The sequence below is a fragment of the Takifugu flavidus genome, chromosome 4 (genome assembly GCF_003711565.1).
Source record: "Takifugu flavidus isolate HTHZ2018 chromosome 4, ASM371156v2, whole genome shotgun sequence".
Lineage (NCBI taxonomy): Eukaryota > Metazoa > Chordata > Actinopteri > Tetraodontiformes > Tetraodontidae > Takifugu > Takifugu flavidus.
In genome coordinates this window covers 17,015,483-17,031,991 of record NC_079523.1, presented here as the reverse complement: position 1 = coordinate 17,031,991, position 16,509 = coordinate 17,015,483, and the positions used below count along the sequence as shown (strand labels likewise).

Genomic DNA, 16,509 nt, shown 5'->3' with positions numbered 1-16,509 from the left:
GAGGAGAGGAGAGGAGAGGAAAGGAAAGGAGAGGACGGGCACAGAGCACAGAAACACATACAAAAATACACTATTTATACAAGGGGTCAGCGGGTCAACTCACACATTAAAACAGTCTCCAGAAGTGCCTTTTTTCACCTGAGGAACATCACAAAGATCAGGAAACTACTGACACGGCCTGATGCTGAAAAGTTAGTCCATGCATTTGTTACTTCCAGGCTGGACTATTGTAATTCTTTATTATCAGGGTGTCCAAACAACTCTTTAAGAAGCCTCCAGCTGATCCAAAATGCTGCAGCCAGAGTTCTGACAGGTATTGACCACAGAGATCACATAACTCCTGTACTGCGTCTCTTCATTGGCTGCCCGTTAAATTTAGAATAATTTTTAAAATCCTTCTTTTGACCTACAAGGTCCTCAGAGGCCTGCTCAAGGTTTCTTCCTGTTAAAGGGGAGTTTTTCCTGCCACTGTTGCTTGTTGGGGGTCAGGCCCTGGGATTCTGGAAAGTGACTAGAAACAATTTTGATTGTAACAGACACTATATAAATAAATATATCCCTCCCTCCTTCCCTCCCTCCCTCCCTCCCTCACTCACTCACTCACTCACTCACTCACTCACTCACTCACTCACTCACTCACTCACTCACTCACTCACTCACTCACCCTCCTCCTCCAGCTTTTTTATCAGACAACGTCTGGGAAATCTCATGATTGCCCGTCATTGTTCAGCAGCTTCCTCCTTTTATGGTGGGAATCGATGTCTTCATCATGGGAGCGTTTGTCTGGTCAGAGATGAGAATTCCGTGTTTGGGAAGAATCACGCACGTGCGCGTTTGGGTAGAAACACGCATGTGTGTTTTTCGGGAGAAACACATCGTCATGTATTAATTAAATAAATGAACCCAGGGCTCTAAATCTCCGTCTTTTGTGATGTTATCAGCAGGATAATGAAATGATGAAAACATCAACAGCACATGTGTATCACTGTAAAGCGTAAAACAATTATTGAAAAGGCTTTAGCATCTCGATAACCATCAGCTAGGCTCAGTTTCAGGGTTTGGCTGGGAAATATTTCTCATCAAATATCGGAATTCTGCTGACTGAGGTGACGGGCCCTCATTGTAGAGGCCCACACCTATAGGTGGCCCACCCTTCGGCACCGCTTCGGCACCGCTGCATCTGTGGCCTCAGCCTGATTGATGGTTTTATGAGGATTTGGTGAGCTGGAGCTGGGCTCAAGTGTTATTTTTACGTTCTTGTGTTCTAATGTGCTACTAATGTATTTCCATTATCTTCCTTTTTGTCTCATGGCGATGTTTTGTCTCAAAAGACGGAACCTCGGCTCACTCAGGGCAGCTTTCAGGGTTAAAATCCCCTGAAGGGATGTTTCTGTGTGCAGTTTGCTGCCCGAATCAACTGGGATTGGCTCCATCAACCCCGGCAACCTTGCAGGGGAACAATGACTAGAAGATGAATGATGGGAATGAAACCTGCCCCCCCTGCACACTCAGAGTGCTGAAACCAGTTGGAAATGTCTAAAATAAGTGTTCCCTCACTTAAATACACCCTTGTTCTTCTTTAAAACGACAAGAACAGGTCAGAATTCCTTTCGGAGCTCAGAAGCTGGAATAAGGGGAAGCCACTGATGATACAACCAGCAGCACACCTGACAGACACGCCTGAGTTGTGGCACCCTGCAGTGACGGACCGGTGGCAGGTGAGTACATATATAGATATAGATCTATATGTATAAAGATGATAATATATACCCACGAACTTAGCAAGGCAAGAAAGCAACAGTAACCTCTAGCAGCACACTGGCCTGCGGGGTGGACGATGTAGCCAGAAAAGCTCTACTTGTGTTTAATAACGGGCCAATAGCAGTGAAAGATGAAGGGATGAAACAACCGTAGCAGGAATGGAATTTGATTTATTATGTAATTAAAGTAATTGAGTTGTAATTGAGTGGTTGAGAAACAAAGGGATTAAAATATGCCAATTGTCACGTTTACTGTCGCTAACTAAAAAGTATTCAATGTTAGCATTAACAAAGGGAATTTTGTTGGCCCAAGTATTGAATTAGCACACAACAGCAACATGAATGTTCAACTACAGCTTTTTATTCCAAATAGTATAAAGGAAAATGGTTTAAATAGGGGGACAAAATGGAAGAGAAATGTAACAAACCATCTGAAGTTCAAAAATGAAAGGTTCAATATGCCACAAAGTAACAGTTTGCAAACAAATGAGATAAATGCCTCCATTTGGCAGGTGAAATGTTTGGAATGGAGCCACTGAAGCGTCTATTCTGAGGGCCCAGTCCTTCGTCTTAAGCCATGCGTGGTTGAGCCGGGTTGCCCTAACAGCCAGTGCAGGCGGCAAAGGCGCAGATCTCGCAGAGATCCAAAGGCACCATCGCTGGAAAAAACAAAAACAAGCCCGCGGATCAGATGTGCAGACAGCAACAGCAACTCATGTCTGTCACGTATGAGCTGAATATAAAAGACTGGCTCACCCAGTCTGGTGAGAGATGCCGACGCTCCTCTCTGCCTGCAGACGGGGAGGAACTCCTGCGGCAGCAGCGGGTCGGCGCAGGGCGACCCGGCGCTCGCCCTGAGCCGAGGGCTGGTTGATCCCATCAGACCGCTGCCCTGCACCAGCTCTTGGAGCCTCTTGACGGCTTCAAACGAGAAGGTGAGTCCATTTTCCTAGAGAAAGGAAGCAGTTCGTACAAGGCTGAAATCATAAAGGTGCTGACTGTGCAGAGATTAGCAGCAATTTACAATCCAGAACAATAAACATCTCCTGTTCCAGTTCTTCACTCACTTCCACCTCCACGGCTCCAGATCCAGTCCAGCTGAGAGCCAGGACCAAGAGGGCGGTGGTGACAAACGTGGCCTTCATGTCAACACTTGTTTCAGCGGGTGGGGAACCTGTCTGTGTCTGTCGGCGCGCTCTGCTCGCTGTGCCCTTCACCTCCGTCCACATCCTCCCTTTATCCAAGTCTGCGTGACACCTCTGGTCATGTGACCAGCCCTGCTCAAGATGGGAACAAAGTTTTTCTCATGGGTTAATGAATAGTTAATGGTTTTCCGTGGCTGTAAAAGGGAATCCAGCACCTCTCTGATTATGGTTTATGGATCTTAATGAGGTTCTCTCTCCGTTTTGAGGAACTCATGGTGGCTTTTATTGTGTGAAAGTGTTTGAACAGGCTCGGACCGTGACATCAATGCCATGCCAGCGCTTCATCAGCTGCTCGCAACCTGAAGCGCTGACATAACCAGAGGAACCAGTTAGTTCCGTTTAGGAGTGAAACGTGCACATGCCCGGGCTGTGCCACGGTGTGAGCTTTATAACGAGCTCATTAAAGCAATCCTTCACGCAGAGATTGACCGGTACTGCATCAATATTCCACAGTCCATCTTTAATTATTCACAGAAACGGCGCGCCCATAGAAAATGTCTGTCAACTGAAGAATTCGGGAGGTCACTTTTTAGTCATTAAGGGCCAGGAATTATACAATTTTAATCAATTTCCTGGACGAACCAAATAACACAAGGAGAAGGTCACCATGACAAGTCCATAAAGACATACATATAGCAGGCACGCTGTATATCTGTCTTCATAAAATATAAAACCAAATCCGTTGCATACATGTGTGTTGATTACCCCTGAGTCAGGGGGCGTGGTCGTTTGAATCACGCCAGTGATGAGGTTTTCCTGAAAACAGGCTTCCATCCACAGTCAGCAGCCTTAGCTGCGGCGAGAAAACACACCTTTTTAAGTTAATGGGATTGGCGCCAAGCCCCTGGGAGCCCAGCTGGGAGTGTTAGCGGCACAGTAATAGTGTTCGTCATCGCGAAAGGGACTGTATTCACCACACTCTCCTGGACGGTTTACCAATGATGGGAGATGGGACAGCCTTGAACGTGTCACAATCAGGCAGCACAAGGCTGGACTGTGAGCACAGGTCTCAATAGAGAACCCTCAGCCCAGGTCCACCACCAGGTCCAGGTGATGCCCTCAGGCCCGGCCAGTGTTGCCCCAGTTCCCTCAGAACTCCTGGAACTCCTTAATGAATTAAGACGGACCGACAGTTCCTCACATATGAAAAGGACTAGTTTAGTATCCTTTCTTACGTTGGTGTTGGAAATGATGGATTTGAAAGGTTTGTTTACAGGAAATGTAACTATGAGGCGTTTAGTAATGTCACTCAAAAGGGCAGTAAGTCAGTCAGGTCAGACTAATGGAGGCTCATTAAAGTCCAGAGGTAAATCATCAGCCTGAGGGTGAATAGACTGTTTGGGAAGTGTAATCACCCTCCAGCCCCACTGACAATGAACTCACCTCTTCAGCATAGAGGCTCGAGCCCTTGGCAAGCAAAACAGGCCATGAAATAATATTTGCGTTTCATGATTTTAAATGAAATAAAGTCAAGCTATTCAACGCACAACCAGCTCAGTTCATGGGACAAGCTGTTGTTCTCATCCGCTCGCTCCTTTCGCCTTCCACGACCCAAAGGCCTTTTATATAAAAGACATTAACGTTTCCTTTGAGCTATATTTGGAGAAATCAAAGAATCCCGTTTACTTTATTGTATCATCTTAATCTCTTCATCTTTAATGGCAGCTGCTGGAGGTGTTAGAAGAAGGCAGCAGTCACGTGGCAGCCGTTCCTTGGTTGGGCCATAAAAGTGGGCCCATAAAAGACTCCTGGACTCAGCACCACCTCCACACTGTCCCCATTATAGCGTCACCACTCAGTTACAGGTGCAAAGGCGGTGTTTTTATATGAGATGCCTCGAGTCTAATGAACTTTAGACTGTTTCTTACTCTGTGTATCTTGAATATGGGGCGTGTAGCGTGATTAGGCATTTGTTTGGTAAAGCGTAGACGTAAAAATCATCCCGCAATAAGAGCATCAAAAGATACTTGGTGTACTACAGGTTCCACTGTTTATTTAAACCCTTAAAAGCTATAAATGCTAAAGTGGTTCTTGTTTAAGTAACAAGTGTCAGGTTATTCAGTAATATTAACAGACTTTAACATTTCAGCACCCAGAATTACTCATTTTATTTCCATTTTCTGGCTGAAAGGCAAAAGTAAAGACACTCTTGATTTGCAGAATCAGATGGATAATCAGTTTCTTTTGACATATCTGATCCTATCTTATCCCTTTTGGCAGCGCTACAGTGGTGCCTGTAATCACCTACTACAAAACACTAAAACTAGCCATGCGCTGAGGTAAATGATCTAGCCATCCTCATCTGAGTGGCTCAGCTGGACGGCCCTGAACATGCATCAGGATCAGATACAGAGCGTATATATATATATGGGAAATAATGTTTAGGCTGCCTTTGCATGATTACATCAAGAATATCAGAAATGTTGAAGAAGGAAAATGTTCGAGCAGTTTTTGTCCATGGTGGTCAAAAACAGATGATTCTGGTTTTGTCTGCCTCCCAAAATGCCTCCACGGACTTCCAGGGGTTCTGTGACAACAACAATATTCTCAGGATTGAGTCCACAAAAGAAGAAGTTGGCGATTATATAATCAGCAATCGGGCTCATAAATCATTAAATACATATATTACTGTGAGGCCGGTTCATTGTTTGCATGGTGGAATGATAAAATATCTTCTCAGGCGTAGAAGGAACCACAACATTAGGATATATAAAATCCGATTCATAAATAACAAACCGTGACCTAACGTTGGAGACGTCATGGACAATGTAGAGCTTATGACATTGTTAATACATTTATGAAAAAATCTGTTGCTTTAATTGTATTCATTCAACAATGCTTGAAAAATATTGATGTGCTGCAGTGTTGCTTTATTTTCTCTTCTAATTTCCATGAGCAGATTAAATCAGTGTAAGTCCCACAAAACGTAAAAAGCATAAACTCTGAACAACATTCCAGAAAAGATAACGGCAGGAAGCTCTGATGCCATAAACAATAGTACAGGAAACCATGTACCATCATCTGTATGTATATACACGTATACATGTATGGTCTCCATCTCAACCATAGAAGTTATTTTCAGCTATACCTGGTTATTATTATAATTATTATTATTATTATTAGTAGTAGTAGTAGTATTGTTATTGTTATTATTACCAGGACAAGGACTAGTCAAAGGCCAATGGTGATTGCATTATAAAGATAAGTGGAAGTGCACATAAATCATAATAAGGTATAGAAGGTGGGAGTTTTGTTAGGGTTTAGTTTGAACAGAGCCAGGAAACAGCCAAATCGGTTTCAAAAAAGGTTTATGTTAAACAAAAGAAGCCCCGAACTCTGTGGCGGAAACAATCCTGCATGTTTTGTCACCAAAGGAGGGAGGCATGGTGACCTTGAGCCAAGAACACCAACCGAGAACCTCAAAGAAATGGAGTCGCTGAGTCCTCGTTCACCACAAAACTGGTGGAACGCACAGACGCTGGTGAACAGGAGGCCTAAACAGCCAGTCGACTAGTATTTGACAGCAGGTGGGACTGGTACCAGTGCCTGCTGTGGGAAAGAGGCTCCACCACGCCACCTAGAGACAGAACAGAGCAGCAACAGGGAAGCTGCACCAAAGAACACCAAAACACCCAGGACCCTGACAAGTTCAGTATCAAGCTAATTGAGATAATTCCTCTTTTTTTTACATTCTAGAATTTTAAAAAATCTATTATACACTAGTAGAAGCTCACCTACACAACAATGGAAGATAATACAGTATAAGTAGGAAACCGGCGATACAATATGTATTGAGTATCTAAGGATCAGTCTGAGAGAATTGGTGAAGAGAAAAGTAGAAGAGATGCCTATTTACAGATAAGTTCCTTTGTATCACCACAAAAGGATAAAATTGTAAGAGGAGCAATAGAGGTGGGATTTATATAAGTGTGTCTGGCTGTCGGCTGAGTGCGAAAAGGGAAGACATATTACAGCAAGATGCAGCTCAGTCTGCTGTTCTCAGTCATTCGGAATTCATTAAAATGAATTTGGAACGTATTTAACACATTTCACTCTGAATATTAACATCTTAAATGAGTCGATTGGATGCTTATACAATCGTCCATCAAATCATTTGCTAAAGAGAAGAGCAACATTGTGACAGTCAACAAAAAAGGAGGCTTACACTTTACATTTGCTAAAGGGAATGAAATAAGCTCTCATTCGACGAGCTACAACAATCTTATTTGCACTCTGTCGACCTCAGTTTGGGTCTAACATGCTTTGTGCCTCAACAATTCTTCATGGGCTTCATGGTGTCGGATGTTGTGTCCACCATCTTATGGCGTGTTTTCTGGGACACAGATGGAAACAAGTACAATGTGACTATGATACTACTGGTAGAAACTGATAAGACAGCTACAGAAATAAAAGACATTGTTTGAGTAGAAATTGGAATGGACCCTTCCTAAGCATCACTGACTCACTATATATATGATAGACAACATGAAAAGCCCCCACAAGTATTGTTAAACAGCTTGATCACCCTCTGGTGGTAGGTTAAAGTAAATGATTAAGTGACACACTTTACTTATCTGACTCATTCAGTATTAAATAGCAGGTAAACATTATTTTATCATGTTAAGAAATATTTTGTGTTCGATATCTTTGAAATGACTGTAATATTTCTCAAAAATAATTTTCAGTAAGAGGACTTGCTTTGGAGGTACGTACCTTCATGACACTACCTGCAGGTTTACAGAAACCTATTCTTTGAAAGTATTGGTCTCCAGAGGGCAGAAGGGGCGAGATGCAGAAATGAAACCAGGTGATGGTGCAGTTTGGGTCAGAGCGTGCTGGGCATAGGCCTGCTCCCAGGTATGGAGGCTCAGACTACTGCCCACAGTAGCGAGGTGCCCTGTCTGCCCCAGTCATACAGCCATGGTGCCCACAGCCTGGCAATCCTCTGACTGGGGAAGGATTCCCCTGATGCACTACAAGCTTTCTGGAAGGTCGTCCCTTAAACGATTTTTGTGGGGAGCCAGCGAAGGAGGACTAGCTACCCCACCCAACCACACCACCCTACTTCTGCCTGGAATGGACGGACAGGTGGAGGTACAGAAAGGGGATCCTTGCCTTCTCTTTCTAGGGTCAGTGATGGATCTTCCTCAACCACCTTTTTTAGACATTTGCGGTACACCTGATGCTGCCAGTGACACATGCTTGTCTCAAAGGTTAAGTCATACCAGTTAACTAAGTTTGCATAGGTGGTATTCAATGGTTCTGTTAGTCTCTCTATTTGGAGACGCTGGCAATCTTACATGTAAACAAGCACTGAGCTCTGAAATTATGCATTTATCAGACTCAAATCCCATGTGGGGCTGTTCTCCCCTCCTGCTTTGGGGACTATAGATAACTTTGCGACAATCGCTGGCTCTGTGCACCGATGTCTCATTGAAGTGAAAAATACACGACTCCTCTGAGTCCCTGAAATTAGAATGAGTACAATTTAATTCCTTTAACAAAATTCCATTGGAGCGCAAGTCTAGTGCCAGCAGCCTTGTCAAGTCCAGCTCCAATAACCGATCAAGTCATTAGTTGTCATTATTAGGAGGGATGGCTGGGGCCACTCGTATTATGCTGCTTGAGGTGAGATTCTTGGACAGCTGCAACTGATGAAAACAAAAGCATTTTTTTGGATTTAACAATTCGATTTAGCATTTCAATTTAGCATTTCGATTTTGATTTAACAATTTGATATAATATTTAGGTTTAGCATTTAGATTTAACAATTGGATATAACATTTAGATTACCAGTTTGATTCAACATTTGGGTTCACCATTTAGATTTAAAATTTAGCATCTAGATTTAACATCAAAAGCCAAAATTGAATACTGTAAAATTTAATATTTACATTTAATAGTACTCTTTCTTAACATTGTTTGATGCTAAATGTGACCGAATGTTGATGTGAGACACTCATATGTGTGTATTTTAGTAACAAATCCACAGGCATTCTGCAGTGCTCTTAAAACCAACTTTAATTGTTTTGGCCAAGATTCGATACTTGGAATCAAAATTGTTCTAAATCAAAATTACATTCAAACAATATTTACAAAATCTCGAGCTATAGTTAATGTAAAAATTCACAATATTCTTACAAAATATTGTCAGAAATGATACCACTTCCTAATGTCAGTGAAGGCTGGAAGGGCATCAAACCTCCTCTAGGGACCGACCCTAGAGGTAAACTCAACTAGTGTCAACGAGTATTCGAGTTTATTCACATTTGTGTCTAGCGCTGTGTTTAATCAGGTGTAGATTAATCCCAATTAATCCTAATTTACAGATGTCCGATTAACTCCAATCACCTACATTCATTGATGCTTTATCTCATCACCGAAACCTAAACCCGGCAAGCGCGTGCGTGCGAGGGGGCGTAACCCCTCCGCCTTCATTCCACCAGAGACCACCAGTCTCTCCCCCAGTTCTGGCTTTTCCTACCGAAACTTTACATTCCTTGTTAATAGTCCGATTTCCGCCGCGTATTTCATCATTTACAAAGGTACAACGCGAGCTGCGAGTGAAGGTGAGTTACTTTATTATCTCAACGACACCGCTGTTATTCGATCATTTACCTTACAATATTATTCGCCTTTGACGCACTCCTAAAATGATGGAAAAAAGTAGACACGAATTTACATATAAATAAACACAATTGTTATAAAATTGTCCGTACAGCTGACGCGAGTCCAATTGTTTCCATCCACTTTGAATTTTAATGTTTATGTCCGGCTTTTGGGCATTTACAGCAGCATTTGCTGCAGAATTTCAACATGTCTGGTGCATCCCCAGTTAAAGGCTGTGTGTGATTATTTCATTTCATTTATAAATCTAACCCTGAATCTGCTAGATGGGGCTGACGTCCGCATAATGTGGTTAATTTCAGTCTCCGGGGGTTGATCGTAGCTCATGCAACAAAACAATCGCACACATATCTGAAATGTTCCGATAATTGGACCCACCCATTTGTGTTGCAATAATAATAATAATAATAATAATAATAATAATAATAATAATAATAATAATAATAATGGTTTAACTGTTTTCATCATATTTAGGTATTCTGCTGTGTCATAAGGGACAATTTCCTCTTAATGTTCAAATCCTGGCATTCCAGTCTTTGGTGCTCTTGTATTGTTATGCATTAATATTTCTGAGCTTTCACCTTATTCAACTGGTGCTAGAGGACAAATCTTACCTGTATTCCCATCTTTTGTTTGAAGCAGTGTAGTCAGTCTGCATTGTGGTTTTTTTTCTTCCAAGTTTATAACATTTGCTTCAGATTTAGATGGGATTTCTGCAATCTTCAGTGTTGGAGACATCAGAAAGCTGTTAAAAGCAGTCTTTTATTCTTCTGACAGGGGGGCTCCAGTGTGGACGAGCAGCAGGAACCAGGGAAGAGCATATTGATTCCTATATCTGTGCCATGACAGCCCAAATGGAAACGGAGGTCTCTTTGCAGGATTCTCTTTCAAATGCATCCAGTCAGTTCCATAACTGCAGTTTCTCAAAAAATACTAGTGCACACACAATACTCGCCAACAGCCAACTCACAGAAGTCAACCTTGTTGAAATTCTTGGTCCCAAACGATCTCCTTTTTTCTTCCCAGTTGCCAGTATTTACCTTTTGATCTTCCTCGTCGGCTTGTCTGGAAATTTTCTCACGTGCACAGTGATAGCCAGGCGCAAAAAAATGAGAAACCCCACCAACCTGTACCTTCTCAGCCTAGCTTCATCAGACATCCTTGTGCTTTTGTTTGGGATGCCCCTGGAAATCTACGAACTGTGGCAAAATTATCCATTCCCTTTTGGGGAGGGCGGCTGTTACTTCAAGACCTTCCTCTTTGAAACAGTGTGCTTTGCCTCCATCCTCAACGTCACCGCTCTAAGTGTTGAAAGGTACATTGCTGTCCTGCACCCTCTTAAAACAAGGTACCTGTCAACCAACCAACACGTCAAACGGGTAATTGCCATCGTCTGGGTGGTGTCGATGATCTGTGCTATCCCCAACACGTCCCTGCATGGCATCTTCTACCTTCCACAAAAAATGGAGGAGTCGGCCATCTGCATGGTGCTGAAGCCCATATGGATCTATAACATGATTATGCAGATCACCACTGTGTGCTTCTTTTTTGTGCCCATGATGGTGATCAGTATGCTGTACCTGGTGATGGGTCTGCATTTAGGAAGAGAAGGACGGCAGTCCGGAAGGAACTTAGAAGGGAACGATGGCAACAATATCCATGGGAAGATTACTGGTAATGGACGGAAGACCCAAGTCAATAAGATGCTTTGTGAGTTTTCTATTCTCATTTCTCTCTCTCCAGGAACCTCAGTTTACTGTCAATGCCAAATTCTACCACCTGTTAGCAAAGCCATATGATGAGAAACAATCTATATGGGTGTTCCTACATCATTACCAAGGCAACCTCGGAGACAGGGCTGTGATGCGTGTCACACTTAAATGATTTAATTGCTTGCCACTGAAAATGTGGACAGTTTGGCTGAATAAAAGGTCATTTTCAAACATTAAAATTGGCTAGTGTCTTAGCATAGCCTTAAATAAACACTATTCTAGGAAAGACCAACATAATATCAGTTGGTTTAGTCCCAATCAATGGCTTTTAGAAAGGAGTTTACCAATGATCACCATGGAAACAGTATTTAGATTCATTTGTTGTTTGTATTTTTAATATTTTCTCTTGTGAAATTGCTTTAGAAGTCTCTCCACCACGCTTGATGGTGCTAATCTAAAATTCTGTGCACGTTACACAGCCGCAGAGAGGAATACTGAACCTCAACAAAGCCACTGGGCCTAGAACAATTTCAATTTAGATGGCGTCTAATTCCAGTTTTACATGTAATTTATTGACATCCAAGTCAGAAATCATTCAGCTTTATTACTCATTTATTTCTAAGTACACCTCAAGACATGCTGAACATCTAAGATTCTCAATGATGAAGAAAGATTAAAGAAAAGAAGATCAAGAAAATGTTTTCAACAATAAATGTGGCCTTTTGGAGGCAAGAGACTATTCCAGAATTTGACAATATTGACATTGTGTCTACATTTTTTTCTGAATGAGATCATGAAGAAACATATTGTTAAACATATTATGAAACATATTGTTAAACATATTACAAAAACATATTTAAAAATGATAAATTTTTAACAAATGTGAGGCTAAAGAGGGGGTTTATAGGCTTTAGAGGAGTTTGGGTGGCTGAATTCTGAGGAACCCAGGACAATTCTCATACTCAGATAATGGCTGTTATCTAATTAAGTTGTTTACATGATGACGTCAATAATATGATATCTCCAGAAATTGGATAATTTTTGGATTTATGTTCAGGTAAAGGGGCCCATTGATTATTTCCTAAATAAGCCAGTCTAGACAGGCCCATGATGCACCACCAAAATGTATTTCATCCCAGGCAAATGTCATCAAAATGTTTGATAAGACAACAGAGCTCTATTCCTCTGAAGGAAATCCCAGCATGCTGACAGAAGCTCTTTGTTCAAAAACAACAGAACTTCATTAACCAGGGCTAAAACATTTGGAAGCTTTAGTATAAATACCATAAAATAATTGACCAGTAACAAATGCGTCCTAAACTGCCCTTGCGACAGCAGCAACTCTGACTAAAGTTGCATCTCTAAGCTCAAGTTCAGCTCAAGCGTGAATGATGAAGATAAAAAAGTGACACGTAAACAACAATGTGCAGTATCGATGTTTCGCTCCAACAGAGATGATGTCACAATCTTAATGATTGACAATCAAGGTGGGTTTAGCTTCACAATGCTAGTTGATTTTAACAAAATGTGTCTGAACAAAACTCCACTTCAGCCCATCAAACAGGTTCAAAAGTATTATCCACCACACACACACACACAACACACACACACACACACACACACACACACACACACACACACAATGAATAGTGATTACATATGACTGTTGTTAAATCACAAATGATGTATTTTGGACATTAACTTTCTCTCTCTCTCAAGTATTAATTAAAATCTGTTATTTAGTAAATTTGACCATCAGTAGATTTTTTTTAATAGAACAAGACCTGTCTAATGAATGGTCTTCTTTGGCCCGATTTAGCCATGGTGGTTGCAGTCTTCGGAGTCTGCTGGGCGCCCTTCCACATAGAACGGCTCCTGTGGAGTTCCATCAGCCATTGGACGGACTTGATGCACAGCGTTTATCAGTATGTCCACGTTGTGTCGGGTTTCTTCTTCTACCTCAGCTCAGCAGTCAATCCCATTATCTACAGCCTGCTCTCCACACGGTTCAGGGAGAGCTTCCGAGAAATCATGTGCTCCCAGACTGAGTCAAGGATCTCCACTAGGGGCTCACCGCCATTCCTGAAGATCTCGCTGAACCGCTCCGTCTCGGGTTGTAGATCTCAGATCCAGGTTGAGGCCTCCAAGGGTTTAATCCCTTTGCTGTCTGTCAATGTGGCCCAGAATGCAGCTGCTGCCATCCCAACTGCTATTAAAGAAAAAACATCTGAGTTCTGACACTGGCGTTGGATAGCTGAAGAGGTAGACGCCATTTTAAAAGAAGCAGTTTAAAAAACTGTTCATCTGACTCCAGTTTTCATTCATATCTGTTGTTAGAAAGCCATTGTGGCTCCTGGATCATTTGATCCTCATTGCCGTGGTGACCGTGCTGCTTCATGAATGATTGACGTCCTGTTGCCAGGACAGGTGGCCATCTTGTATTGGCGATATTGTTTTCTTTTTATTTAGAAACTGAGCCAAACTGGTGCATGCGATAGCATTGTTTCAAAACCCGCCAGGATAATTAATGCTGCCTTTTAGGAGGACAGGACATTTTAGGAGGACAGGAATTCTGCTTCAGTCTTCCCCTAAATAATGGAGAATAGATTGGGTTTTTCTTTGTCTCAGTAACACGATTGTGTCCACAATCAGTAGTACGAGGCCGTTGAACGTGTTTGATATTTTGAGGGTAGTCGCTTCACCTGTTCTTTGTTGTCCTGGTCATTATTCATGAGCTGTCCCTTCATCAGCAGCAAGTCCAAGAAGAGACTCGGCAGGTTTCATTTCTATTAAATGTTTCATTGTTGATTCTTGGAATGTTCTAAATGTTCCTAAATGTCACGTTTGTGGAGTTTAATTGGTTTGGGTGATATGTTTCAGCAGTGCCTCCATAGTTTTCCTCACTGTTTCTTCTGTGTGCGACAATAAGACGTCATGTAATGCTCGATTCAGTATTTTATGAATTAATTGACAAGTACCCGTTTATTTGTTAAAATGCTCGTGTTGCTAGGCTGTCAAAAGCGCTGACGTGATTCTCTGTGTATCCCCGGGAGGCTTCTATGAACGGAGCACATCATGTCTGTAGCAATCAAACATTCATTCGTTGTTAAGATGGTGCTTAATGATGCATAAATAAATATTAACACTGCCAAAACATTTGTGTTGATGATTGTAAGGGGTTGCCTGCTTTGCTAGCCTCATGGATCCAGCATGTTGAGGATCATCTGCCGTGTTGCCTTCAGGTCCGCCGGAAAATCACAACCTCCAAAGCCGATTTAAAGATAAAATAACAAGCTCACACTCATTTTAGTCACGCATATGTGATTAATATTTATTAAAGCAGACATCAATATGTAAATTATGGGTCACTGCGAAAACGATTTCTGGAATTCCACGTTTTTTTCCAGAGCTGTAGAAACACACAAAAGCAAACTCGACACACCGCCAGAGTCCACATGGGCCATCTGTGCTTCCAAGAATCTATAAAAGACTGTTTTCAACCCAAATTTGCTTTTATGTGGCATTGCAGCACCATAAATAAATTGAGTGTGACTGAGTTAGTGGCAGCTCATGAATGCTGCATGCAGCAAAGAGGGGGCTGTCAGGAATCCTCACTGATGGGAAAAATGGTACCACTTAACCGAACACTGCATTTTTAGACTAACAACACCTTCTAAGAGGCTGTTCAACGCATAAACACACCAGAAATGTACCCACAATGGTCACCAGGTAACGACCAAGGTGTGTCTGAGTGCTGTTGTATATTGGATTTTAATAAAAACCCTTTTAAATAAAGTCTATTTGCCATAGAAACATTTGGATTTGAAGTTGCGGCACTCTCGGGAGTAATTTGCCAATGGAGATTCCATTGCACATTAACAATACAAGGAGTGTGTGGAGTTGCACAAACCAGCGAGCCGGCGTTCCAAATAACAAGTACAAAGCACCTTGTTATTACACGGCGTAATATTGGGCGTATAATGAAGGGCAGCCGCACGTGTACATGCATATGGGCACCATATATCCTTCATTTGGCCATGCTGCTCTTCAGCTGGGGAAGGATGGTTTACCAGCTATTCTAACTACGTTATATGTGTTCAGTCCGGGTGCATCAAAGCCAGGGGATAAGCCGCGCTTGTCAAAGGTGTAGAAGTTAAATAATTGGCCGTCCTGGGCCTCCAGGGACACAGAGGCTGCGCCCACTTGCAAGACACAAGGGTACTCTTTTTCAAACACCACTCTGAAAACCCGATCAACCAGATAGTTGAGCTTAATGGTCCTGTATTTTTCAGGAATGAGCTCCTCAATCTGAGGCCCAAACTGCTGCATGACCAGAACTTTGTCTGGTCCAGCTTTGATCTCGTAGAAGGTGATGTTACTGTAGGTAAAGAAACCAATGTAAGGATCTGGGTTTGGTGGAGGACAGAGGACCTTTTTGGCCTCCCTGAATGCTTTCTCTATGGCTGGGATGATGTGGTTGTAAACCCTGGTGACAATGTCTTCTTTCTGCAAGCGGCTTCCCGCCATTAGGACCACCAGACCGAGTTTCAGTCGGGGCACCAGAGAGAAGGTGGCAGAGTAGCCGTCCAAATCCCCGTCTTTGCGAACCATCTCATAGCCCAGCTGCTCGTTCACTTCCCACGGGGTCCCGGTGCGGTTTGCAAAGTAGTCCTTATCGCATTGGAAGAGCGGCGTCAGCATGATCTTCAGCGAATCGGGCTCCAGCAGCTTACGGTGGTACGCACCCAGCAGCATCATGGCGAGCTTGGCTAAGTCAGCAGTGGTGGAAAACATCTGTCCAGAAGGCCTGTACCAGCCCAGGTCATAGAGCGGGGCTGGATTTCCATTGGAGTACACTCCCACGGCCATTTGAGGCAGCAGGCCTGGGGTGAGGTCAAAGCCAGTGTCCTCCATCCCCAGCCGGTCAAGTACGTTGTCAGTGATCCACCGCTTGTAGTCGACGACGGCCACTCGCTCCGCCATCACGTGAGCTAAAAGCGAGAAGGCAAGGTTGCTGTAGTGGCATCTGGCAAGAAAGAGGTAAACAGAAGAGGGCTCGTTATTCCCGGTGATATGCTCGATATACTCTCTTGCTTCTATAACAGAACACGCCATCTTCACACTGTAAAAACCAATCGGGCACAGGCCCATCTCTTTATGTAACCTGGTGACACCAGCATGGCAGGAGCCATGAAGTCCAGGTCC

General features: G+C 42.8%; 3 protein-coding genes across 6 annotated transcripts in view; 1 reads left to right on the top strand and 2 right to left on the bottom strand.

Moving 5' to 3' along the window:
* Positions 1–1,911: 1,911 nt before the first annotated feature.
* On the bottom strand, positions 1,912–3,101 carry si:ch211-220m17.5 (guanylin family protein). Its single transcript, XM_057030190.1, has 3 exons — positions 2,828–3,101; positions 2,517–2,709; positions 1,912–2,419 (listed from the first exon to the last, which is right to left on the bottom strand). Exons 1-3 carry the CDS (start codon positions 2,987–2,989, stop codon positions 2,361–2,363), a joined length of 414 nt encoding a protein of 137 aa, XP_056886170.1. The 5' UTR covers positions 2,990–3,101; the 3' UTR covers positions 1,912–2,360.
* A 6,202-nt stretch (positions 3,102–9,303) lies between these two features.
* nmur3 (neuromedin U receptor 3) lies at positions 9,304–14,458 on the top strand. Of its 2 annotated transcripts, XM_057029523.1 has the most exons (4): positions 9,304–9,534; positions 10,370–10,940; positions 11,163–11,302; positions 13,124–14,458. In XM_057029523.1, the coding sequence occupies exons 2-4, from the start codon at positions 10,435–10,437 to the stop codon at positions 13,540–13,542; spliced, it is 1,065 nt and encodes a 354-aa protein (XP_056885503.1). In that variant the 5' UTR covers positions 9,304–9,534; positions 10,370–10,434; the 3' UTR covers positions 13,543–14,458. The 2 variants fall into 2 exon arrangements, with proteins under 2 accessions (XP_056885503.1, XP_056885502.1); XM_057029522.1 differs by having other exon boundaries at positions 9,305–9,534; positions 10,370–11,302.
* Positions 14,459–14,608: 150 nt separating this feature from the next.
* Positions 14,609–16,509, bottom strand: part of lactbl1b (lactamase, beta-like 1b) — a 30,569-nt gene continuing 28,668 nt past the window's right edge. For all 3 annotated transcript variants that reach the window (XM_057029517.1, XM_057029518.1, XM_057029521.1), the window contains one exon: positions 14,609–16,330. In XM_057029517.1, the coding sequence (XP_056885497.1) occupies positions 15,352–16,330 (979 nt within the window). In that variant the 3' untranslated portion in view covers positions 14,609–15,351. The remainder of the gene's footprint in view (positions 16,331–16,509) is intronic.